The sequence below is a fragment of the Rhineura floridana genome, chromosome 7, assembly GCF_030035675.1.
Source record: "Rhineura floridana isolate rRhiFlo1 chromosome 7, rRhiFlo1.hap2, whole genome shotgun sequence".
Taxonomy (NCBI): domain Eukaryota; kingdom Metazoa; phylum Chordata; class Lepidosauria; order Squamata; family Rhineuridae; genus Rhineura; species Rhineura floridana.
The window spans coordinates 97,678,246-97,706,191 of record NC_084486.1 but is presented as its reverse complement, the minus strand read 5'-3'; the positions used below and the strand labels follow the sequence as shown (position 1 = coordinate 97,706,191).

The 27,946-nt window shown below is 42.7% G+C and overlaps 1 protein-coding gene across 1 annotated transcript; it reads right to left on the bottom strand.

Annotated features, from left to right (window-relative positions):
* Positions 1-705: 705 nt before the first annotated feature.
* LOC133389688 (galactose-3-O-sulfotransferase 2-like) lies at positions 706-27,946 on the bottom strand. The gene is made up of 4 exons (XM_061637715.1): positions 27,849-27,946; positions 8,370-8,480; positions 6,201-7,098; positions 706-1,920 (listed from the first exon to the last, which is right to left on the bottom strand). Exons 1-4 carry the CDS (start codon positions 27,944-27,946, stop codon positions 1,081-1,083), a joined length of 1,947 nt encoding a protein of 648 aa, XP_061493699.1. The 3' UTR covers positions 706-1,080.

Below are 27,946 nucleotides of genomic sequence, written 5' to 3'. Positions count from 1 at the left end.
TTTAAATGTTTTATTCTTTTTGTTACCTGCCCTGAGAATATAACTGAAGGGGTAGTACAAAAATAATAAAAATAAATTAAATAAAAACATATTTATTCCTCTCTGCAGAAGAGATTTTGCTGGAGCTAACCTCAAGTTATTTCTGACATCTCAGGGTTGTATGTGTGTGTGTTACAGAGATTATGAGCTGCCTGATATAATTTCTATCACCAAAGTCATGTTTATGCAGGAAATGCAACTAGTGTGAAGTGGAAAACTGTGTGTCTGAGACAGACAGAAAAATTCCTGGACCCAACTTTCCATTCAGCATTTCAGGTATTTTGTTAACAAAAGACCAGAAGCCAGTACTTTGGAATAGGAAATCCAGATTCAGAATATGATTAGAACACAACTGGAGATGGACCTCTGGGCTCTGGCTCTTGACTGGGAATATCTTGTGCCTTTCTTGATGCAGAGCACCAGCACTTCAGAAATAGACTGCTGGCTTGTAATATCCCATCATTCTAAGTCTAGCGCGCTTTTCTTGTTTGACTGTTAATCATTAAGAGATCCACACAGAACAGTTTCTGGCTTACATATGATGAGAAATCCTGTAATGTACTGACTTATAAAAAAACTAGCTAGTCCTGAAATTCAAGTACATGGTCAGGATTTTGGGCTGGGTGGGGTGTTATTTAAATCTCTTACAAATCCCTTCTCTGTTGGCATCACTTAGCTATTTGGGGATAACCCAGCTGCTAATAAAATAGGTGTATGAACAGTCCGACGTGCCTTGAATTAATTATTTGTTAGTTATTTCTAGCAATTTATATGGTGGTTTCCTACAGTCACCTTGGAAGGAGGAAGATGAAACAGCTTAGGTATTATAGATGAAGTTGGGAGGCATGGAACTATGTGGGTTTCTATTCCCATGTGAATCAAAATATCTTTTTAAAGGCCCTGGTAATGGGTAACGTTCTCTAGATATTGATATGTTTTCCACCTGGTCTTTTATCCTTCTTCATACCATGCCCTATTTCTGATGATCACAGGATGTGGATCAGGGCCTAGTTCTTACTAATGTGTATCTCAGATTTGTTCTCAAACTGTCCTGCGGTTGTACAGTTTTGGCAAGTGAGCTGGGTTGCTGAGCTTCAAGGATTTCTTGAGAAACTGTTTCCTATACAGGAGCCTACTGTACTGAAGTTCAGGTGTCACCAAACGCCGACACATCTGCCTTGTTGTCCTGTCCATCCCAGGCTTCAGGTTGTAGCCTAGAATTTTTGCACTGCCATACTGCAAGGGAGCCAGTGCTTCGTCTGTGATCTTCTTAGGGGCTACACTTCCACCTTCTTGAAGGCAAGTCTTTGTTAGCTGCTCCCGCTTCTGTTGCAATGCCCTCACTTCCTGCTGCAGGTGCTCCCTACCAATGTGCCAGTCTATCTTTTCCCAGAAAGTCCTGTTGAAATGGACATAGAGTTCCCAGTCCAGCAGGTTCCAGCTTTTTATTTTCTCTATGGTGCTTTCTGAAAGATGGAACTTGGTGCCACCATCTCTGCTGTTGAGAGGGAAGGAGACCACATCATCCAAGTCCCAGCACAAGACCTCCTTCAGCAGCACCATGGACTCATCAAAGTACTCTGAGATGAGGAGAAGGTCAAATTCCATCTCAATGGCTCTCAGCATGTGTTGGATGCGCTTTGCTGAGAAATTACCATTGTGGTTGTAGCCAAAATCGAATGTCATTAGATTTTTGGCATAGTGGCTATCATTGGCTGAGGCATTGTAAAACTGAGAAGTCTGGTTGAGAAACTCCTCTAGGTTCCTGGCTTTGGCAAATGCAGACACCCCTTTGTAGTAGCTGAATGAAGATTCCATGAGATGAATAGGATTCCGGAGGATGGAAAAGTAAATGGTAGTGTTTGGCATGACTCTGGCAACCTGGGATTGCAAGCAGAGGAAACATTTTTTAAAAAAATCAGAATCTGACTCACATTTTCCATTAAACGTTTGGCACAATTCCCTGGTCCCCACACACCACCTTTCCTCAATCTGTTGCTACCAAGATGTTTTGAACGGCAACTCTCATCAGCTTCATTCAGCATGGCCAATTATCAGGGCAGGAGTGATGAGAGTTGTAGTCCAAAACCTCTGCAGGGCACTAGTTTGCGGGAAGGCTGTCATACTCTCTACTATAGCTGCATTCAGCATTCTTTTCCTTTTAACCCCTACTTCTATTTCTTTTCGCTTCCTCTGTGGTCTCCCTTGTACAGACATCTAGTTTGCAACTACTCAGGGCAGAGAATTATTCTTATTCTTATTCTTATCCAGTTACATGTCATATGGCTTCCTTTCCTCTCATCCTTTACAAAGTGCCAACTAGTTCATGGGTGGCATTACTATTAGCATTTAAATAAACAAAATACAGGTATAAGCGCTTACCAGCAGTGTACTGACTTCTTCACAACTACAGTGTTCCAACTGGGAAAGTGTGCAGTGTGTGCCTGTCAGTCTTAAACCAGGGTGGGAAGATGTCATGCTTGTGCAACCTAGGTTTTGTGTTACTAGAAGCTCTAAATCCACCTTGTGCAGCCTGGTGCAAAAGACATACGCTTAAGAGTTAAAGAATTCTGAACCCAGGAATTTGTTCTGAATATTAGAACTGAATGGAGCTCACAGTCCTTCCACACACACATTCCTCCCTGGTCTTCTTCAGTCACATCATGGGGGGGCAGGGGTATAGTGTGGGAACTTTTTTCAAAGCTGGGATAACATTATTTGCCCGGCTGATAGACCCTCCTTACTCTGGCAAGTGAATAAGGTGATAAGGAGGCTTTTGGTTTTACTATTGCTTGTAACAGATGAGCAAAGAGAACATAAGAACCTAAGAAGAGCCTGCTGGATCAGGCCAGTGGCCCATCTAGTCCAGCATCCTGTTCTCACAGTGGCCAACCAGGTGCCTGGGGGAAGCCCGCAAGCAGGACCCGAGTGCAAGAACACTCTCCCCTCCTGAGGCTTCCGGCAACTGGTTTTCAGAAGCATGCTGCCTCTGACTAGGGTGGCAGAGCAAGCCATCATGGCTAGTAGCCATTGATAGCCCTGTCCTCCATGAATTTGTCTAATCTTCTTTTAAAGCCATCCAAGCTGGTGGCCATTACTGCGTCTTGCGGGAGCAAATTCCATAGTTTAACTATGCGCTGAGTAAAGAAGTACTTCCTTTTGTCTGTCCTGAATCTTCCAACATTCAGCTTCTTTGAATGCCCACGACTTCTAGTATTATGAGAGAGGGAGAAAAACTTTTCTCTATCCACTTTCTCAATGCCATGCATAATTTTATACACTTCTATCATGTCTCCTCTGACCCGCCTTTTCTCTAAACTAAAAAGCCCCAAATGCTGTAACCTTTCCTCATAAGGGAGTCACTCCATCCCTTGATCATTCTGGTTGCCCTCTTCTGAACCTTTTCCAACTCTATAATATCCTTTTTGAGATGAGGTGACCAGAACTGTACACAGTATTCCAAATGCGGCCGCACCATGGATTTATACAATGGCATTATGATATTGGCTGTTTTATTTTCAATACCTTTCCTAATTATCCCTAGCATGGAATTTGCCTTTTTCACAGCTGCCTCACACTGGGTCGACATTTTCATCGTGCTGTCCACTACAACCCTGAGGTCTCTCTCCTGGTCGGTCACTGCCAGTTCAGACCCCATGAGCGTATATGTGAAATTCAGATTTTTTGCTCCAATATGCATAATTTTACACTTGTTTATATTGAATTGCATTTGCCAGTTTGGAGAGGTCTTTTTGGAGCTCTTCGCAATCCCTTTTTGTTTTAACAACCCTGAACAATTTAGTATCGTCAGCAAATCTGGTCACTTCACTGCTCACTCCTAATTCTAGGTCATTAATGAACAAGTTGAAAAGTACAGGCCCCAATACCGATCCTTGAGGGACTCCACTTTCTGCAGCCCTCCATTGGGAGAACTGTCCATTTATTCCTACTCTCTGCTTTCTGCTTCTTAATCAATTCCTTATCCACAAGAGGACCTCTTCTCTTATTCCATGACTGCTAAGCTTCCTCAGAAGTCTTTGGTGAGGTACCTTGTCAAACGCTTTTTGAAAGTCTAAGTACACTATGTCCACTGGATCACCTCTATCTATATGCTTGTTGACACACTCAAAGAATTCTAATAGGTTACTGAGACAGGACTTTCCCTTGCAGAAGCCATGCTGGCTCTGCTTCAGCAAAGCTTGTTCTTCTATGTGCTTAGTTAATCTAGCTTTAATCATACTTTCTACCAGTTTTCCAGGGACAGAAGTTAAGCTAACTGGCCTGTAATTTCCAGGATCCCCCCTGGATCCCTTTTTGAAGATTGGCGTTACATTTGCCACTTTCCAGTCCTCAGGCATGGAGGAGGACCTGAGGGACAAGTTACATATTTTAGTTAGCAGATCAGCAATTTCACATTTGAGTTCTTTGAGAACTCTTGGGTGGATGCCATCCGGGCCCAGTGATTTGTCAGTTTTTCTGTTGTCTATTAAGCCTAGAACTTCCTCTCTCGTTACCACTATTTGTCTCAGTTCCTCAGAATCCCTTCCTGCAAATGTTAGTTCAGGTTCAGGGATCTGTCCTATATCTTCCACTGTGGAGACAGATGCAAAAAATTTATTTAGCTTCTCTGCAATCTCCTTATCGTTCTTTAGTACACCTTTGACTCCCTTATCATCCAAAGGTCCAATCGCCTCCCTAGATGGTCTCCTGCTTTGAATGTATTTATAGAATTTTTTGTTGTTGGTTTTTATGTTCTTAGCAATGTGCTCCTCAAATTCTTTTTTAGCATCCCTTATTGTCTTCTTGCATTTCTTTTGCCAGAGTTTGTGTTCCTTTTTATTTTTTTCATTCGGACAAGACTTCCATTTTCTGAAGGAAGACTTTTTGCCTCTAAGAGCTTCCTTGACTTTGCTCATTAACCATGCTGGCATCTTCTTGGCCCTGGTGGTACCTTTTCTGATCTTCGGTATGCACTCCAGTTGAGCTTCTAATATAGTGTTTTTAAACAACTTCCAAGCATTTTCGAGTGATGTGACCCTCTGGACTTTATTTTTCAGCTTTCTTTTTACCAATCCCCTCCTTTTTGTGAAGTTTCCTCTTTTGAAGTCAAATGTGACCGTGTTGGATTTTTTTGGCAACTGGCCATTTACATGTATGTTTAATAGCACTATGGTCACTGCTCCTAATCGGTTCGACAAAGGTTCGAGGAAGTAGGAGATTGGGGGAAATAGTCAAGCACAGACTAGATACCTTTTTTTTTTTTTTTACAGAGTTCCTACTTCTTGCTAGCAGTTTAAACTGTAACACTTCTTTGCAGGCTTGTTTGTGTTTCTAATTAAAAGCTTAAGGTTGCATTTCAGCTGGCTGAAAGCCTTTTGTTAAAGCCCAATGAGTTTTACCAGTAGAACCTATGCACTCAGAAGTAAGCGCTACTGAGTTCAATGGTGCTTACTCCCAGAAACGTTTGCATAGGCTTATAGTCATCCTGATATAATTTGGCTATTATGCTATGTACTGCTGCTCTTTGGGGTGTGTGATGTCTGCCTTTTTAAACTCTGTTTGGGAATGTGACTATCAGGGCTGTCATGATGAGTGTCTACACTTGAAAATTTACCACTGATTTGATGTGTGTGTCATTTTATTGTTGCCATTGTTGCAAAATTTGAATTCAGAAACCCTTTCCATGCAACCACAAAACACCCAGAGATTTTCCAGTAGATCCTGATTTAGTTTCTACTCACCCTTGCCCTAAGCAATGAACCTCCTGTCCTACAGATGCTTTTTGGAATTTCATCTTGTCAGTCCCTCCTGATCTCAGCATGGGGCTCTTTCCAATTTGGTTTCCTTACAATGTCTTTTTGTAAGACAGGCTGATAACCTTTGCAACTTGACATTACTATGATGCCATCCTGCTTGGTGTTGATCAAGGGTGGTCAAAGCCTCAATTTTTGAACACTGAATCCTATACATAAGTGACTCCACTTCCCTCCACTGCCTTACAACTCCCAGCATCCCTCCCTTTCCACTGAGCTTTCCCCTCCCCTTTCTTACAAAGTCTATTCTTGTCCCCATCTGAAAAGAATCAGTTTCTTACCCATAATTTTAGAGGCAAATTACAGCTCAGCTCTAGAACTGGAGCAAATCAGAGTTCTGGCTCTTACCTCTGGCTGAAAGAACCTCATGTGATGACACATAATGTGAAACTGGGGATCTTTGTCTGGAGAAAATCCCTCCACAACTGCTGCTGTGAAATAATGAGGATAGTACAACTGACTGGCGCCATTGACTGGCAAGGCAAAGGTGAGGTTGCGAGTCTCACCAAAGCGGAATAAAATGTTCATGACAGTGCTGCTGGCACTCTTGTGCACTTTAAGGAAAACAATGTGGGTCTTGGGCTTGCATGTTGAACCTTGAGAGGGGTTGGAAATGCTTGCTCCATCCTTTGCTGTTCCAACTTTTGGAAGAGCTATTTTTTCTGGTGGCTTTGCTGATGCCATCCCAGCTGGTCTTTTGACTTTTAGGGCATCAAAGGCCTCTGATTGAGTAATTGTTGTGCCATTGGGAGAGGGACTTCTCCAGGGCCCTTTAAGATCTGAGGTTTGATCCTCTGCAGCAGTCTTTGATGCAGGTTCTGCTACTTTGACCAGGGAAATTCCAGCCTTTGTTGCATCAACAGACACCCAATCATTGGCAAAGGTCACCACTGCCCTGTCTCTTTGGGGAACCTCTTTGGTGCTGTGGTTCCACCAGTCCTCCAGTCTTTTTGTGGTATGTTGGATCCACACCCTGTCTTTACCCTCTACAAATGGTTTTTGCCAGAATTCTTTGCTGCCTAGGCTGGCAGACAGCAGTTTGGTTTTACTGAATGCTTTGCTCAGTTTTGTGACATGCATCTTTTTCTTGGCAGGGCTGGGGCCCCTCATTTGTGGGGTGCTTTTCTGCACATGTTTGGAATGAAGGGGAGCAGAGGCTGGGCTCCTTTGAATCTGGAAGGAATTCTTTTTGGCTCTGCTTTCCTTAAGGGAAAGCTGCTTCAGTTTGAAGTCGCACCTGCAATTGCTGTGAAAGACAGAATGTGGTTCAGATATGGTTGACAAAGGTCAACTCCTGCACCCACTTTCCAAAAATCACTTTCTATTGCTTGCCTTCCCTGGATTCTTCCCACTCCACCCAATTCACACACATTTCCTTTTATTTTCCTTTATGTATCCCATATGTCACTACACACATTAACACCATATGTCATCCACGCAGACAGCACCCTTTATGTCACTACACCCATTAATCCCCTGCTATTAGCCTCTTTCATCGTCCACCCATTATAAACACACATAAACTGCTTCTCCATCTTTCCTTGACATACAAACGCTCTTGTCCATTGGCTGTGAGCCCAGATACACATGAGGCTTCCCTCCCAATGCAAATAGCAGCTTGGGAGGGTGTTATCAGTACCATGGCAGAGGGAAAAGGATTAAACTACCCCTTACCATAGTCCTGAGCCTGATCCAGTCTCCATGTGGCTGCTATTTGCATTTTTAAAAAGATCCATGCAACTTGTATTTAGCAAGCATCTTGTGTGGCTTTGTGAGTTACTGGTGAAACAGTATACAGGTGACGCAATTTGGAGATTGGGAAAAGAACTAGAGGCTGGGTACAGCCAATATTGCCACTGCAGACTGCATAAGAGCCCTGGGACACTGGTCAGTGCTCCTGATCTTCCCATTTGCTACCAATGTCTGGGCTTGGGGGCATAATTTCAAATAATTGCTGGAATTTTCTGTAGAAATCCTATGCAAACATTTACATTCTGTAGCCATTTTCCTCATCATATAATTGCAAACTCCCTGGGCCCTCTAGATTATTCTTATATACTTAAATTAATCCTTTCATTTTCAGATGTCACCATAGCTGTTTGTCTGAACATTTAAATCCTTTCATGGATATCAGTATTAGACAATCAGAAAGAGTGATGATTAAGCTCTTCCCAGGAGTCTTCACCCTCTCACATGCCATCCTCATGTTGCTTAAAACTAATATAGTAGGTAAGGTATTTTAACACATACATTTATGCTGAGAAAAGGTCTTGTTGAACCTCAAAGACTAACAAATTAATTATGGCATAAGCTTTTCAAATGATCCAGATTGCAACAGATGGAGTGGGGGAATTTAACTCTTTACTCCCTTGCTGCAGTCGAGATGAAAATAGTGTGTTTAGAATTAGATGGAAGTTACTGTTTGCACTGGGCAGAAATTCTCCCATTGGTGCTGTGCCATATTCCCGGAAATAATATATAGCATTTATCATCCTGTGTAGGACTCATTGAACCTACCTGGTGTACTGCAACTTCTCAATAACTTGGAGCATGATACAGAGGAGGAAGAGGAGCAAAAGGACAATCCAGAGCCTTCCCAGTTGGCTGCTATATGTATGTTTGCATTTCCTACAGGGAAAGAAAAACATCAGCCTAATCTGAACTTTTGATTTTTGATTGCACTTTATGTAGACAGCACAAGTCTATGGAAGTTAAGGTTACAGGACTTAAGCGAAATGCCAAGCAGGCAGGGCTGGTGCCAGGCATGGCTGGGCCCTTGGGCACCAGCCTGCCCTGGGCATGTGGCACTGTAGCCCAACACCCCCCATACCGTCACTGTTGGGCCAATAAGCCGCCTGCATGCCTCACCTACCTCTTGTGTCATGTGAATGATATGTGCATGTAGCATGCATGCCTGCCATCAACCAAGATGGCGGCAGGGGCATTAGCCCCTTAGGAAAGCACTCACCACCATCTTTGGTAATGGCATGTGCACACAGCATGCATGACATTCACACTGATGGGAGAGATGGGTGGAGTCTGCGGTCAGGCTTATTGAAGCCTGTGCTGTCCATGTTCGGGTGGGGTGCCTGGGAGCTCCCTCTCCACAATCCACAGCAGGGTCAGGTTGCAGGACTCAATGCTATCATGGATCATGGAACAGGAGTGCCAACCTCCCACCCTAAGGAGGGTCTCTTCAGGGCCCCCTCTGGGCCACAGGGGTCCTCAGTCAGGGTCTAACCTGACCGACCTCTAGCACTAGTCCTGCAAGCAGGCTTAGTCTGGATTTCTTTTCATTTGGAGAAGGAAACCACTGCTTACACATAGTCAACAACCAGAGATTGTTGGCCTATGGTAACAGCCCCTATTTTTATTAACATGAAAGTCCCAGGTATTTCTCATCATATACACTTGTATACACTCACTGTTTGTTTATTTTTTAATGGGCAATAAGTTCTACCCACCAGAAATATCAAATCTGCATCAGATTAAGTGGACTCTAGACCACAAAGGCTTATGCCATAATACATTTGTTAGTCTTTAAGGCAGCCTTCCCAAAATTGGTGCTTTCCAGATTTTTGGACTACAACTCCCATCTGCAAGCTGAATTCATGTAGAATTTTTATTTTATTTTATTTCAAAAATAGACATGCAGGGTACAACATAGTCCTGAATATTTGGTGTGGTGAACACAAGAGATTTATTAGAGGACAAAGTGATGTGTGTGCTATTTAAAAGCTTCCCCCAAGTAGACATACAAAACTGTGTCTTGTGTTTGGGATGAGCTGTTCAGATTAACACACTTTGAGTTTGGATTGCAGTTAAGTAGTTCTTAAGCAAAGCTAACCTAAACAACCAGGCTTGTGTGCACAGGCTCCGATTCATCCTTAACTGGAATATTAGCACTCTGTTCGCAAATGTTAAGAAAGGTACATAGAAGTACATAGAATAGTAGAGTTGGAAGGGGCCTATAAGGCCATCAAGTCCAACCCCCTGCTCAATGCAGAAATCCAAATCAAAGCATTCCCAACAGATGGCTGTCCAGCTGCCTCTTGAATGCCTCCAGTGTTGGAGAGCCCACTACCTCTCTAGGTAATTGGTTCCATTTTCATATGGCTCTAACAGTTAGGAAGTTTTTCCTGATGTCCAGTCGAAATCTGGCTTCCTGCAACTTGAGTCCATTATTTCATGTCCTGCACTCTGGGCTGATTGAGAAGAGATCCTGTCCCTCCTCTGTGTGACAACCTTTCAAGTATTTGAAGAGTGCTATCATATCTCCCCTCAGTCTTCTCTTCTCCAGGCTAAACATGCCCAGTTCCTTCAGTTTCTCCTCATAGGGCTTGGTTTCCAGTCCCCTGATCATCTTTGTTGCCCTCCTCTGAACCTGTTCCAGTTTGTCTGCATCCTTCTTGAAGCACGGAGACCAGAACTGGACGCAGCACTCAAGATGAGGCCTAACCAATGCTGAATGGAAGGACGTATTGGTGGCGGAGTCGCTCTATACGTGAAAGAAGGCATTGAATCCAGCAAGCTCGAAACCCCAAAACAGGCAGACTCCTCCACAGAATCATTGTGGGTGGTGATACCATGCCCCAGGAGGGACTTAATACTGGGAACGATCTATCGTCCCCCTGATCAAAATGCTCAGGGAGACCTTGAGATGAGATGTGAAATTGAGGAAGCATCCAAACTAGGAAAGGTGGTAGTAATGGGTGACTTCAACTACCCGGACATAGACTGGCCGCATATGTGTTCCAGTCATGACAAAGAAGCAAAGTTTCTAGATATTCTAAATGACTATTCCCTAGACCAGTTGGTCATGGAACCGACCAGAGGGACGGCAACCCTGGACTTAATCCTCAGTGGGGACCGGGACCTGGTGCGAGATGTAAGTGTTGTTGAACCGATTGGGAGCAGTGACCACAGTGCTATTAAATTAAACATACATGTAAATGGCCAATTGCCAAGAAAATCCAACACGGTCACATTTGACTTCAAAAGAGGAAACTTCACAAAAATGAGGGGATTGGTAAAAAGAGAGCTGAAAAATAAAGTCCAGAGGGTCACATCACTCGAAAATGCTTGGAAGTTGTTTAAAAACACTATATTAGAAGCTCAACTGGAGTGCATACCGCAGATCAGAAAAGGTACCGCCAGGGCCAAGAAGATGCCAGCATGGTTAATGAGCAAAGTCAAGGAAGCTCTTAGAGGCAAAAAGTCTTCCTTCAGAAAATGGAAGTCTTGTCCGAATGAAAAAAATAAAAAGGAACACAAACTCTGGCAAAAGAAATGCAAGAAGACAATAAGGGATGCTAAAAAAGAATTTGAGGAGCACATTGCTAAGAACATAAAAACCAACAACAAAAAATTCTATAAATACATTCAAAGCAGGAGACCATCTAGGGAGGCGATTGGACCTTTGGATGATAAGGGAGTCAAAGGTGTACTAAAGAACGATAAGGAGATTACAGAGAAGCTAAATAAATTTTTTGCATCTGTCTTCACAGTGGAAGATATAGGTCAGATCCCTGAACCTGAACTAACATTTGCAGGAAGGGATTCTGAGGAACTGAGACAAATAGTGGTAACGAGAGAGGAAGTTCTAGGCTTAATGGACAATATAAAAACTGACAAATCACCGGGCCCGGATGGCATCCACCCAAGAGCTCTCAAAGAACTCAAATGTGAAATTGCTGATCTGCTAACTAAAATATGTAACTTGTCCCTCGGGTCCTCCTCCGTGCCTGAGGACTGGAAAGTGGCAAATGTAACGCCAATCTTCGAAAAGGGATCCAGAGGGGATCCCGGAAATTACAGGCCAGTTAGCTTAACTTCTGTCCCTGGAAAACTGGTAGAAAGTATGATTAAAGCTAGATTAACTAAGCACATAGAAGAACAAGCCTTGCTGAAGCAGAGCCAGCATGGCTTCTGCAAGGGAAAGTCCTGTCTCAGTAACCTATTAGAATTCTTTGAGAGTGTCAACAAGCATATAGATAGAGGTGATCCAGTGGACATACTGTACTTAGACTTTCAAAAAGCATTTGACAAGGTACCTCACCAAAGACTTCTGAGGAAGCTTAGCAGTCATGGAATAAGAGGAGAGGTCCTCTTGTGGATAAGGAATTGGTTAAGAAGCAGAAAGCAGAGAGTAGGAATAAACGGACAGTTCTCCCAATGGAGGGCTGTAGAAAGTGGAGTCCCTCAAGGATCGGTATTGGGACCTGTACTTTTCAACCTGTTCATTAATGACCTAGAATTAGGAGTGAGCAGTAAAGTGGCCAAGTTTGCTGACGACACTAAATTGTTCAGGGTTGTTAAAACAAAAAGGGATTGTGAAGAGCTCCAAAAAGATCTCTCCAAACTGAGTGAATGGGCGGAAAAATGGCAAATGCAATTCAATATAAACAAGTGTAAAATTATGCATATTGGAGCAAAAAATCTGAATTTCATATATATGCTCATGGGGTCTGAACTGGCGGTGACCGACCAGGAGAGAGACCTCGGGGTTGTAGTGGACAGCACAATGAAAATGTCGACCCAGTGTGCGGCAGCTGTGAAAAAGGCAAATTCCATGCTAGCGATAATTAGGAAAGGTATTGAAAATAAAACAGCCGATATCATAATGCCGTTGTATAAATCTATGGTGCGGCCGCATTTGGAATACTGTGTACAGTTCTGGTCGCCTCATCTCAAAAAGGATATTATAGAGTTGGAAAAGGTTCAGAAGAGGGCAACCAGAATGATCAAGGGGATGGAGCGACTCCCTTACGAGGAAAGGTTGCAGCATTTGGGGCTTTTTAGTTTAGAGAAAAGGCGGGTCAGAGGAGACATGATAGAAGTGTATAAAATTATGCATGGCATTGAGAAAGTGGATAGAGAAAAGTTCTTCTCCCTCTCTCATAATACTAGAACTCGTGGACATTCAAAGAAGCTGAATGTTGGAAGATTCAGGACAGACAAAAGGAAGTACTTCTTTACTCAGCGCATAGTTAAACTATGGAATTTGCTTCCACAAGATGCAGTAATGGCCACCAGCTTGGACGGCTTTAAAAGAAGATTAGACAAATTCATGGAGGACAGGGCTATCAATGGCTACTAGCCGTGATGGCTGTGCTCTGCCACCCTAGTCAGGCAGCATGCTTCTGAAAACCAGTTGCTGGAAGCCTCAGGAGGGGAGAGTGTTCTTGCACTCGGGTCCTGCTTGCGGGCTTCCCCCAGGCACCTGGTTGGCCACTGTGAGAACAGGATGCTGGACTAGATGGGCCACTGGCCTGATCCAGCAGGCTCTTCTTATGTTCTTATGTTCTTATGAATAGAGGGGAACTAATACTTCACGTGATTTGGAAACTATACTTCTGTTAATGCAGCCTAATATAGCGTTTTACTTTTTTGCAGCCACATCACACTGTTGACTCATATTCAGCATGTGATCAACGACAATTCCAAGATCCTTCTCACATGTCATATAGCTGAGCCAAGTATCCCACATGTTATAGAGGTTAACTCTCTGTGCATATTTCTGTTTGCTTTTTGGAATGGAGTTGGGAAAATATTTGAGAGAATGATTGTAACCACAAGTTAAGCCTTCTGGGTGGCATAAGATAGCTCCTAAACCTCCTTGCCATTAGGAGGGCAGAACAAGCAACAGCAATTAAAAATACACCCACATAACGATATCCTTGTGCTGGTGGGAGGTGTTGATGGTCAGTGGAGACTGGTGGATGTGATGTCAGTGGAGCAGTGAATCCACCCCAGGTTTTAGTCCAAACTTTCAAGTAGCTGTCCAAGGTGCTCAAGTAGTAGATTCACTGCCCCCTGACATTGGAGCCACCATGCTGATGATGCAGTCCTGACTCTGTCAGTACAATGGAAAAACATATGAAGAATTGGGTGTACAAGGGGAAAGGAGTGGACCTTAGGTGAAATCCTATATTCACCCAGGGATTGACACTATGAAGGGCTGGCCCAAGATGTTTTGAGGTAGAGCAGCAAATCCCCCCCCCACAAGTCAAGGTCTATAATATCCACCAAGTTATTTTGGCACTTGAGACAGAAAATCCCACAAGCAGTTCTCCTCTTCCTGGTGGTAAAAATATAACGATTAACAGTAAATTACGTAATTAACAATTTGCTGTCCATTTGAAATGCTCAAAATTAGTTGTCCAGAGCAGTTGCCACTCATGATTGACTCTTACTCCTAGGCAGAGCTTGGAAAAGTTACTTTTTTGAACTACAACTGCCATCAGCCCCAGCCAGCATGGCCACTGGATTGGGCTGATGGGAGTTGTAGTTCAAAAAAGTAACTTTTCCAAGCTCTGCTCCTAGGTAGGGGTGGAAGGATCTGTCCATTTCAGTTCTCTCAGCTTCTCATTTTTCCATTCTTAAATTCAGTTCTCCACATTTCTGCAGCAATTTGCAATTTTATTTAAAAAATCCTCATGAAAATTCTTTAGCATTTTAGTGCAAATTTCTCCTAATAAACACAATGTTTATGTAGCTTTGATAAACGTACACATTTTTGCAATTTCTTCTAATAGAGTGCATTTTTGTGTGTTATTTTCACTATTGTATTCATTTTTATGCACTCTTAATACATGCATTTTTTCTAAACATTGGTTGAAGGACTGCATCACAAAATTTGAATGTTCAAATTTCAAAGGATGGCTGTGTTTTGGTTTTCATACTGTTTTGGAAAGTGCAGATTTGATAGATTCCCCTTAAAATGCAAACTAAATCAAATTTCTCCCCTATCCCTACTCGCAGGACATGATCCAGGGTGCAAAGATGATTTGCAGAGAGGGTTTTAATGTAAAAGTCCCTACAGTTACAGCATTGCAGTGACTATATTTCTCAATAGGTGAAGCTCCATGCATAGACTCTGGATGAATGTGCAGCTAGGCTGGGGCATGTGGAATAGAACAGCACCTAAGCGGGTAGCTCACTTTCTCACATTTAGGGGTACATATAGATGTACATAGTTTTAGTGGTGAACCTGCTGTGGAGGCCCAATTACATTGTATTCACATGTGTCATCTTCTCTGCCAGATCAAGCTGGGGAAACCTGTTTTTCCTTTCTGCAGGAGCCAGATTTTCACAGCACTGTTTAGCCAGGCCTTGTGTCCCTCAGGAAGCCATGTCCCCCAACTTCTCATAGCAGGACTGCACTGCACACAGTCACACAAGCTGCACCTTGTGTCTGTTATGTAAATTTGTATAGATATTAGCAGAGGTTGTCAACGGTCTGAGATCCTTATGTGCCAGTGTGTACCAGTGTGTGCGTCTAACTAAGTGGCAGGCTTTTACCCTGCATTGAGATCGCTGAGACTTGAGACTTCGTAAAATAAGAAAAGCTACTTTATTTATAGAAATACATAGTAGATAGAAAGGCATACCCAGTTCTAACTAACTAAGTTGGAGGCGCAACACCCAGGTTTGGGAGTTGCCCTTATGGCTCAGGAGAGAGAGAGCAGAGACAAAGGCGTCTCCTCTCTCTCGGACAGTCGAAGAAGAGAAGGAGGAGGGGCAGATAAGCTTCCCTGAGCATATCAGTTTACAAGGAAGGAAATTAGTCAGAGCACAGCACAGGTAAAGGTAGTCAAAGCCTATCCATCTGGAGGACCCTAACCCTATCTCCCTTCTGGAACATAAACAAAAGAACAAAACAGGAGTGGCTCTTGCCCCATTTCCAACACCGTCATGCAAGTGCCACTTGCTGAAATTCCTTCTTCGGCACAAAGGCGTTATAGGTGCAGAAGCTCCATCCCCTTTTTCACCTGGCTACTCTACTTACATCATTTATGAAGGTACCTCCCTGTCTTTTCTGGAGCCAAAAAAAACTCAACACCATACATTTAAAGCACATCCAATGTATTTTAACCTGTTTTATTATGCTGTACACCGCCCTGGGAGCTTATTGCTATAGGGCGGTCTAAAAATGTAATAAAATAAATAAATAAATAAATAAATCCAATGCACATTTAAAGCACAGGACTCTCTCAGATAGGGTTACCATCATTTTGTCATTTCAAAAAGAGTACATTTGGCTTCGATAAGTGAAAAGTAAGAGCATGCTGTTGCACCATCTCAAAAAGAGTACATGTACTCTTAAAAGAGTACGGTTGGTAACCCTACTCTCAGAGAATCCTGGAAAGTGTGGGTTTCCCCTTACAGAGTTACAAATTCCCAGCACCCTTAACAAACTACAGTTCTCATGATTCTTTGAGGGAAGTCATGTGCTTTAAATGTGTGTTGGATGTGCCTTAAATGTATGGTGTGGACCTGCCCAAAGAGCTGAACAAGTGATCAGATACCCATGCTGGAAAAGGAAAAACAAGAAGAAAGAAGACAGCTAGCATGAGAGGAGGGTTGACAATCCGCAGGGGGTTCAGAAACAGGTAAATGTATCTTTAAAGAAGTTCACCCTACAGCAAAAAGGCACAATCTGCAAAGGGAATGGAGCCCTGGGAGGAAGAAGTTGACACACCCACAGAAGCACAGCTGGCTTCCTACTGGCTTTTCCAGATCTTGCTCAATAAATAAAAATACTGCCCCTTTCCCTGCTCCCCACCTGAACTTATAATTGCCAGCAGGATCCCCCAAAAGATATGCCAAGCCTTGTAGCAGCCACATTCTCATCTCCCCAGGATTTATTTATTATTTATTTATTCGACTTATTAGTCTCTTACCTGGCTGAGTTGTCAGCCACTCTAAGCGACGTACAAAGCAGAACATGTAAACATCAAAACATTAAGAGACTAACAAAAAAACTAACAATAACGTAGAAGCAAAAAGTTCCAGTAATAATAGGGCTTCTCTCCTGTATAGTCCGGATGTGTAACTACCGATGGAGGTTCCTGGTGTAAGCATCGAACCAGTGTGGTAATAGTTCATTTGCAAGATATAAAGCCACATCCTCCCCCAATCTTAACATCCAGCAACTCCAAGAAAGATAGGGGCGGGACAACAGGCCCCTCGAAATCAAAACCAACAGGGCAGTTCTCAAGGAAGCCAAGGCAGAGGAGCCAGGGTGTAAACGCGACTGATAACAAGCAAAACAAACAGAGGCCGCATGGCAAAACGACAGCGGTTTTGGGGCTTGGACTGTCCTCTCCTATATTCCTTTGCATTTACCCCACACAGAGCTGCAGTTCCCAGCACCCTTAGCAAACTACACTTCCCAGGATTCTTTTTTGGGGGGGTTAAATTCATGGTGTGTGTGTGTGCAACCACAGCTAATGGATAGCTCATGATGTGTTTTCTGCCGTGGGCTTCCCATTGTAGCTTCCATTCTCCTTTGGACCTATCCTGGGGGAGAGACAGCAATGCAAACGCTGTGTACATAGGGTTATGGACTTTGTTTGCATGGAAGTGTTGTTCTCACTTTGGGGCTTGAACCCTTCACTTGGAAAGCCTCTGGGTATTTCATGTAGGCCTTTTCACACAACACCATATGCACTATGGGCTCTTTCTGGTTGACTGGATGTATATGGTGTATATAGATGTGCTGGATAATGGCACCGGGTCATAATGCAGTCACCATGCACTGATGAGTCCCTCCCATGGTTGGGAAATGTGGGAGTATTGTTGGTGCACAGTGCCGTAACTGATGGGATGGTGGCAGCCAAATTTCCAGGGATCCTGTGGGAGTATCTTGTCAGTATTGCTAGGTTAGCTTGTATTTCTACAGCTATTGTCATGCTGTTGACTATCCTGCTGCTGAGACATAGGAGTCAAACCATGTTATGCCACTTTTAGTTCTGATGTACATGAAGACTGCAGGGTGAACCGTCTTTCTCTGCTCCTGTAGCAGCCTTCAGACCTGGTGCCCTTCCAGATGTCCTTTTTATTGAGCATTTGTAATGCTTTGTGTTTATTATATTATTGGGTGGTTATATGCAATCACACGTTAAAATTGATTGATTTATTATTCATTGCATTTATGTCCCACCTTGTCTCCAATGAGCTCAAGGTGGTGTACATGGTTCTCCCTCTCCTCATTTAATCCCTATAACAACTCTGTGAGGTAAGTTAGGCTGAGAGACTGTGACAGGCCCAAGGTCACCCAGAGAGCTTCATAAGTGGGTATTTGAACCCTGGTCTCCCAGGTCCTAGTCCAACACTCTAACCACTACCCACACTGGCTCTCATACCATTTGTGCCTGGCCACCTGCACATGTTTTGCAGCAGTCATACTCTTTGGGTGCGATAGGTGTATGGCCTATAGTTTTCTCCTAAAATCTCACAACTTTTCATACCACAAATGTTCCGGGCTCTCTTCTTTTTTTTTCCCCCACTCCCCCAGATAGCAGTAATGCCATAACATTGGGGAAGAATCACAAAACAACTAATAAAGTAGAATGATATGTGCACTGTCCAGTATAAATCCACCACTAATGCACTATTAGTGCATCAATGACACGTTGCAGAATAAACCTGCAAAAACACACCAGTCTGCATGATTTTGCACAAGGTTGCATTGACAATGAATAGGTGGAAGATCCCTGTTACAGCAAAAAGAAAACTATAAACACCTAGACAGAGCTGAAATAAAAGTAATGGTTGCCCCTGAGTAGTAGTCATGGTTGCTGATCTTATTTTGTATGCTACTTAGTTTTAGCAAACTGGAGCATACCAATCATGGATGAGAATAAATGAAGACCACCATATAGCAAAGCCGATGACCACAGGGCAAGCCTAGAGTTCTCAGTGTCTACAGACACTACCCAAGTAGAACATGATAATTTGTTGCCTGATGGAAACCTTTGACACCTTCATTATTGCAACTGATGCCAATGAAAACATATCTATTGCAGGTTAGACAGGTACGGTCGAGGCAAGCACCAGGAATCCTGCTAAACTGATAAGGGTCAGGAATGATTGCCTAGGTTGAATGCAGTATGGGGCTTACAGTACACTGACCATTTTGCTAACAAGCATTAGGTCTTGACGGTGTCAAGATAGGGGGTGGTACACATGCCCTTTCTGCTTATAGGAGCTTCATGGTTGACTTAACCAGTTTCTCCCAGTATTATTGAGCTCCGTGGCGCAGAGAGGTAAGCAACGGTAACGCAGCTGAAGCTCTGCTCACGGCCAGAGTTCGATTCCAACGGAAGGAGGAAGTCGAATCTCCGGTAAAAAGGGTCAAGGTCCACTCAGCCTTCCATCCATCCGTGGTCGGTAAAATGAGTACCTGGCATATGCTGGAGGGTAAAGAAAGACCAGGGAAGGAACTGGCAATCCCACCCCATATAAAAAAAAGAGTCTGCCTAGTAAACGTCGCAAGACGTCACCCTAAGAATCGGAAACGACTCACACTATAAGTGCGGGGACACCTTTACCTTTTTTAAATAATACACTTACTTTTTAATGTTAAACAATAATTTGACATGCATGTTTGCCCAACACACCAGCCAGCCTTTCCCAACCTTTGATTCCCCAGATGTTGCTGGACTACAACTCCCATGAGGCCCAGCCATCATGGCCAATGGTCAGGAATGATGGGAACTGTAGTCCAGCAACATCTGCAGACCCAACGGTTGGGAAAGTCCACAGTCTCTCAAAAAGTCCTGCGGAAAGCAGACAGAAGTAGATTATGCAAACGCACAGCGTTCAGCTGCAGTCACTTATCACAACAAAGCTGGTGGTATGTACAGATCTATTTTTTCCTTTTTGAGAAAGAAAATACAAGAGAATAGAAGGTGAATTTAATTTCAGGTAAAATATATGCGAGCCTTCACCAACTTGCGGTCCTCCAGATGTTTTGGACTACAACTTTCATCAGCCCCAGCCAGCGCAGTATGATTGATACAGTAGGCCCCCGCTCATACAGTGAGTGGGTTACGTTCCAGACCCCCGCTGTAAAGCGAAAACCGCTGTAAAGCGGATCCCATTGACTTACATTGACCAAAATGGCGCCTGGCGGCAAAAAAACGCCGTAAAAGCGGAACAAGCGCTGTAAAGCGGGGCTTTTCTACAATTCACAACCGCTGTATTAGTGGAACGCTGTAAAGCAAAGCGCTGTAAAGCAGGGCCCTACTGTACAAGTTGTAGGCCAAAACATTAGGAGGGCCCCAAGTTGGTGAAGGCTGGTATATGAGATGGATTTAATACTATATAACTTCTATTGTCCCAATCTCAGTTGTATCCAGCTTTTCAGAGCAGAGTTAGACTACATCTAAGCAGAGAGAGAAAATTTAAAGAGAAGAAAAAGAGAGAGAGAAAATAAAGATTTGTGGAATAATCAAATGTATGAAGGATCAATTCAGCATCAATGTTAATGAATATAATAGCTTCTCTATATGTTAAAATATAAGTACATGTCTATTACAGGTATTTAATTATTTGTTATAATTACTGTATATTCTTGAATTTAATAAAAAAAAATTCTAAAAAATGTAAAATTCTAGTTTTTCAAATTGATAGTAGACCCTCTGTAGTTCTATTTAAGTATGGGCACATGTAAAATGCTGGACGTTTATCATGAAATGAAAGGGTTTTTTTTTTTTTGCATCTCCCCTCAAGACATTTCAGGTAATGTTCCAAACTCCAATAGCGAGGAACCAAAATCTTGAAAACACAATAGATAGGGACTAGTATAGAACTTTGGCAAATCTATTCTGGAGCCTGTGCTTTGGGATTTGTGTCCGTAACTGTACCTCACCAAAAGCGCAATCCAATAGGTATTTACACTGGGCTGAGGGAAGTTTGGATATAGCAGATCTCTTGCTGTGCTAGCTGGATCCCACCTCAGCTGGGCTATGCTGGCGTAAGTCCCTCATCTCTGCTCAGTCGGCAAAACCCCAACCCTCCTGGTTTAGCCAGTTTATTTGAAACTGGTGTAACTTAAGCCAGTGTAAGCCCCAGAAAAGGGCCACTCTGGGGGTGTGGTAGGTGTGAGACCAAGGGGAGGGGGACTTATGCCGTATCCTACCATCTGTCCAGCTGAGTCATGTGACCTCCAGTCCTGGTATAAATTGAGCAGGGAAAAAGGGTGGTCAAAGTAAAAACACGCAATAGCTCTGTTTTTTGCTTTTATCTTTCCACCAGGCTCTGCCAGCTGAGTCAGCATTCTCCCCTCCCAAGAGCTCCTGAACGGAGTTAGGATCTGGTGCCCTTTAAGCCAGTGTAACTTCAGATGGCTTAAGTTGCCCCAGCTTCCTCGATGCAGGATTGCTCTGTCTAGCTGCAGTCCTTTACCCATTTACCTGAGAGTAAGTGCCATTGAACTCAATGAGACTTACTTCTAAGTAGGCATGTATATAGGGTTGTGCTGTAAATAGATAACTAAAGATCTGTTCAGTCCTGAGAGGGGAAACAGCTGGGTGAGCGGCCAGTGTCTAAACTCCCAGTGGTGGCTCCTTCCTCTCTCCCAATGGCCACTAGAGGGTCTTCTGAAAAAGCAGCATTAGTTTCTTCAATAACAAACTGTTTGATGCTTATTTTTAAAATAATTTTATGTAAATGTGTGGGGTCTTTCAGAAAAGCGGTATATAGATATCTTAAATAGCAGAAAATAAAAATATTAACTAGTAGAGACAAACTGAGGGAAGGACAGGTTGCAGAAATGAGGAGTAAAGAGCAGAAAGATCTCCCACCGTGTCATGTAAAAATCTATTCAATAGGAAAAACACATTCTTTGGTAGAAAACAGCCCTCATCCCCCAATAGCATTCTTTAGCCCAGTGGAGGGCTAATGTCAGTCCTGGTTGTGTGTTCTACCTTTTCTATACTACAATCTCCATGATATGTTTTAAATTTGCAATATCTCTTCATAATTAACACACAACAAATTCTGAAAGCGCATTTCACTTAAAAAGGGAAGAAGTGATGTGCTGAATCCAATCAGGTCCAACTGTTGTTTCTTTGTAAGAATCCCAATAACCAACAGGAACCAGAAACAGTGATCTACTCTCTTTGCCTGCCCTGATTTAATTCATGCATATGGGAAACTTAGAGGGCCAAGGGGTCCTAGCTACCTCTGATGGAGACAAGATTTGCATAAGTGAACCAGAAAGCATAAACCAAAAGAGGGACTCACTGTGCATGTCAAAAATATATCCAGAGAGATAGGTTCATCATCATCAATAACAACCTAGTGGACAATATTAGCCCACAGTCTTCCTAGAATCTTTGCCTTTCTCACTCTGAAATGTTCTGCAGTTCACCCCCCCCCAAAAAACCTTAACAACATTTCAACTTTTCTTCAACCTTGACTCTGAGTTTATCGCTACTACCAGCATGCAACACAATGCCACTTTGTGTTAGAGACACATGGGGGGAATGTACTTGTTCCTCATAGCAAGATTGCTTTTGCTGGAGTTAAAGAATAAGGTTCACGCACTTACTTCGTCCAGTGTCTTGTAAGTTTCCACATGGTTTGGTTTATGGAGCACAAAAAGGGACCTACTCCACTGAAGTCAGCCCAGGCTGCTCTGAGATAGGAAAAAGTTTAAAGCAAATAACTTTTTTTTTTAATCTGAATAATCCCGCCTACTTAGTCTGCAGGCTAAGTATGCAGGCTAAGTATGCAGAATCTGTATTTTTTATTACGAGCAGGGCTTGCTTTGTGTTGGCACTAACCAGGAACTGGCTGGAATTTGCCACATAACTAATGAAGGATTACTAATGGGAAATAATGGCTTTGTTACATCCCCTGGGGGTCAATTATAGGTAGGAACCTGCAAAGATCACATGATATAATGAATGCACATTCCCCCAGTCATCTACCAAGCTGCTCCAACCAACTCTGCATATGATAGCACAGAGTCATTATTCATGCATCTTTTTTGTAAGATCAGTAGTTCTATTAAACTTAAATAATATATCCATGCCATACTAAAAATAAAATGAAATAATGGGAAATAGAAAGAAGTCCATAGATGTGACTTCGATATGCACAGCATTATGCTTATGACCCCCAGCTTTATCTCTGTTTGCCAGCTGAGTCAAGTGAAGCTATGCAGATCCTGCAATGATGCCTGGATACAATGGTGGGCTGGATTGGGGCTGATCAGTTGAAACTGGATTCTGGTAATTTGGAGGTCCTGGGCATGGGTAGTTCCCAGGTCTGGAAATCTGGTAAATTGCTTGTTCTGAATGGGGTTGCCATAGGTTTGGAGCCATTACTGCTTTTGGAGGCTCAAATGATCTTCATGGTGAAGAGTGTCATTTTTCAGCTATGGCCATTCCTGAATAGGGAGAACTTTACTATGTGCTGGTGACTTCAAAATTGGATCATCACTATAATGCAGTTTATGTGGGGCTGCCTTGAAGCTGGTCTGGAAGCTGAAGCTGGTGCAGGATACCACAGCTGAGCTCCTACTGGAAGTTGTTTACCTCAAGCATGTAACATTGGTTCTGAAATAACTGCATTGGCTACCTATATGCTACACAGCACACTTCAAAGTTTTTGTACTGGTGTACAAAGCCCTAAACAACTTGGGACCCAGTTACCTGAAAGAATGCCTGCTCCCTTATAGGCAGTGGCAGCTGTTGGTTCCATGTCAGTGGGGCAGTAGGATCTGCTCTGGGCTTTAGTCCTAACTTTCAAGGAGCTGTCCAATGTGCTGACATGGTCACCACCCACCACTGACTATAGACCATCCTGCAGTAAGATAAGCAGAAGAGGCTATCATGAAGGTGGTGCCTTTAATATGAATTGCTCTCATTCATTACCCCACCCTTCTACCCTACAATAGGGTACTCAGGGCGGCTCACAATAAAATCATGCCCAATAAAATCACAAAAAACATTGAAACAGATAACAATACATAAAATACAATTAAGAAATACTGTATAAGGGAGGGATATTAAAAGGGACTAAATAGGGAAAAACTAAAAAGGGGAAAAATAAAATCATTTTCAGGCTGTACCTTCAGTCCCTCCCAACGGCTCTCTGGAACAAGATGGTTTTCAGAAGTCTCCGGAAAACCATCAGGGAGGGAGCAGAGCAGGCTTCTTGAGGTAGGGTATCCCAGAGCTTGGGGGCCACAGCTGAAAAGGCTCTCTCTTGTGTGCCAGCCAGTCTGACATCTGTCATTCCAGGCATGCTGAGGAGAACAGAGGCAGCTGATTTTAAATCATGGGCAGATACATATGGGCGTAAGCAGTCCTTCAGGTACATTGGTCCAAGGCTGTTTAGGGCTTTGAAGGTGAGAACCAGCACTTTGAACTGAGCCCGGAAATAAACTAGGAGCCAGTGGAGTTGATAAAGCACAGGGGTGATATGCTCCCTGCACCGCAATCCAGTTAACATTCTGGCTGCTGCATTTTGAACCAACTGCAATTTCCAAACAGAATTCAAAGGCAGCTCCATGTAGAGTGCGGTTACAGTAATCACGCCTCATTGTCACCAATGCATGTGTCACTGTGGCCAGGTCAACTGCTTCCAGGAATGGGCACAGCTGGTAAACCAGTTTGAGTTGGCCAAAAGCACTCCCGGCTAACGCAGCCATCTGATATTCAAGCAGCAGGGCAAGATGCAGGAGTACTCCAAAGTACAGATCTGCTCCTTCAAGGGGAGTGCGACCCTATCCAGAACAGGTTACAGCCCTATCCCTGGCACAGTTTTCCGCTTGACAAACAACACTTCCATTTTGTCTGGATTAAGTTTCAGTTTGTTGGTCCACATCCAGCCCTTCACAGCCTCGAGGCACTAGTTTAGGATAAGCAATCAGATGGCAGGGAGAGATAGAGTTGTCTGTCATCAGCATATTGATGACATTGAACTCCAGATCTCCAGATAACTCTCCCAGTGGTTTCATATAGAAGTTAAAGAGCATGGGAGACAGAATGGAACCCTGCAGGACCCTGTAGGCCAGTGGCCAGGGGTCGAGCAGTAGTCTCCTAGCATGACTTTCTGGGAGCTGTCTGTCAGGTAGGACTGAAGCCACCATAAAATGGTGCCTCCCAATCTCATCCCAGCTAGACAGCCCAGAAGGATACCATGATCGATTGTATCAAAAGCCACCTAGAGGTCCAGTAGCACCAACAGGAATGCACTCTCCCTGTCTGATGCCCAGCGTAGATCATCAAGCAGGTCCTGTCCCATGACCAGGCCTGAAGCCTGATTGAAAAGGGTCTAGCTTATCCAATTCATCCAGCAAAGCCTGGAGCTGAGCAGCCACTACCTTCTCAATCACCGTGCCCAAAAAGGGAAGATTAGAGACTGGGCAGAAGTTGTTAAGGTCCGCAGGGTCTAACGAAGGCTTCTTTAACAAAGGTCTTATCACAGCCTCCTTCAACAATGTTGGCACAGAACCTTCCGTTGGGGAGATATTAATTAAATACGCTAACCAGCCAGCCACTCCCATTTGATTAACCAGGATGGGCAAGGGTCAAGAGAGCAAGTAGTGGCCCTCATTTCTTCCAGAGTCCTGTCCACATCCTCAGGCTTTACAAGCTGAAAAGTATCCATAGAAAAATGACTAGAAGAAGCCAATTTTTAATTCTTTTTGTGCCTATGCTCTTTGTGATCACACAAACATACAAAGCTCAGCACAGGCACAGGCCCAATGAAGTCAAAACTACAGGCTGGAATATGTTCTCTGTTTGCAGGGAAGCTGTCCATTTTCCATTTTTATTGGAAGACCAAATATAGAAAAGTAGCTACCAAACACAGTAGAATCAAAAGCTGGCTTACACAAAGTGGATTCTCAAAGTTTATAGTTTTGGATGCAAATCCAAGGGGTGTGTTTATTTGTTATGATTCTCAGAGAAACAAAGGTGTGTATGAGAAAATTATACAACCTGCATCACAAAGCTGGCTTGAGAAAAGCAAATACTCTAGTTTTTTAGGAAATAAACTGTTGAAGAAACCAAGGGTGATTCTATACTATACTAGGCATTAGGGTGGAATTGCCAGACTTCGTTCTGTCACTCTACATGGGGCATCCACATGACACTCGGCCCTTTCAGGCTATTGCTGTTTTCAAATGTGATTCAATCATATAGTAACAAATTAAGGCTGCACAATTAAAGTTGATTTGGAGCTCTTGCGCAACAAACCCACTTCCCTGAAATATCAGTTTTTTCGCAATAAGGGAAGTAATGGGGAAATGTCCTGGAAAGTGTGGGCTAACATATGCTTGACACAGCATTATCTAACCTCCCTGCAAACAAACCAGGATGAATGCTCAATAAATAGCTAACGTTATCTAATCTCCTTGCAAACTTTGTGCAAACAAATGAGGATGAATGTTCAAGAAATAACTTGGAAGCGACCTCCATCATCTAATAATTCTCAATGTATATTTTCCCTGTGGTTCTTCTGTCTTTTCTCAGACAGAAGAAAGTCTGACTTTTTCAGAAGAACAAGTAGCACATTCTCCACAGGTGTGCTACAGATGCCTTTAGCTCTACTCTACCATCTTTTTTAAAGGGCAGGGTTTTGATGTGGGCAGGAAACTAAAGTAACCTTATCACAGCCTAACACACTCATTATAACATTTGTGATGGGTGCCATTTTATGACCCTGCGCTCCTTTTATTTTTTTTTAAAGAGCTTTTAATTATTGCTAAAATGTTTTCTGGCAATATATTTTTTTTAAATGAAAGGGAGGTACAATGCTAATAGACCACAACACTATATATATATATATATATATATATATATATATATATATATATATATATATATATATATATATATATATATAATATTAAAAGATAAAGTAAAGAAAACCTTTCTAGGGCCCCTCTAAACTCCTTTTAATTGTGTATTCATGGTGATTTGTGCTCGTGATGGTATCAGGGTGGTTGTTTATGATCCCAATTTCAATACTGTTTGTGCCTGCAAAATTTTGGGGTTGGCAATACTGCATCATGCCTGTAAGAGCATGTCCTGTAACTTCCTGCTGAAATCTGGTAACGTTTTATACCGCAAATGTTCCAGGGTGGTGTTTTTTTCCCCTTTTTGTTCCTGCTTTTGTTGCGCTATAGTGCAAGAATGCCCCTTCAGATGGCAGGAACCCAGTAACTTCAGGGAAGGATTACAGAACAGCTAATAAAGCAGAATGATGTATGAGCAACGCAGTAGAAATAGTTTAATGCACTACTATAGTTTCAATGACATGTTGCAGAATACATCTGCAAAAACCCCACCAGTCCGGAGGGACCCCTCACCATGTTGCTAATATGTCATAGCCAGAAAGTTTGTAGAATTTTTCTTTTTTTAAAATAGCATTATAGCACCATAATACAAAAATAAACAATATAACAGTGTGATGGCGTAGAAATATACCTCTCTCACACATTAAAAAAGCAATAAAAGTTTTTTTTTCTGCTAAGATTAATTTTTAAATAGTAAACAGGGTTCACAAAATGGTGCCCACCATAGGGGTTATAGCTTCAAATGACCCCACCCACAGCTAGAGATGAGGGAGAAATTTGAGTTCACATTTAAAGACCAGTTTACCTAAATTGCACTTTCTGAAACAATATGTGAACTGAAACACAGCCTTTCTTCAAAATGAGTAGTTCTCTGAATTTTGTGATGCCATTCTCCAGCCTAGTAATGTGTAGAAAAATGCAAATATCAGGGTTAAGTGTGCATATAAATACATATATTAGTGGAAATATCACACCAAAATGCATTATATCAGGGGAAATGGCTTGTAAAACAGTATATATCATAATGTATTGGGAGAAATTTGCCCTAAAATACTTACAAATTTTCATGATTCCCCCCCCCCAATATGCAAATTGCTGTTTAAATGTGGATAACTGAATTTAAGACTGGAAAAAAATGAGAAAAGGAGAGAAGCAATTTTGACAGATTCAGCCATCCCTACCCACAATAGCATTGTGGTGCCTATCGATGTGGACAGAACATAGCAGAGTATACACAAAGTGCAATGTTCCTAATAGTGAGCAAAGTTGATTGCAATGCCAGTTGCAGCTTACAACAGAAGAGCAATGATTGGATAATACTAGGAGCTACTTGTCTGGAAGCAGCCCGGATGTCCAAAGCAACTTCTTCCCTTTTTACAACAATATCAAACCAGTTATAAGCATTACCTTCCTCATAGACAGCTTTATGAAAGGAGCTTTGCTTCATCAACCTTAATCCTGAAGGCCCATAAAGGTTGTCTGAAGTCAT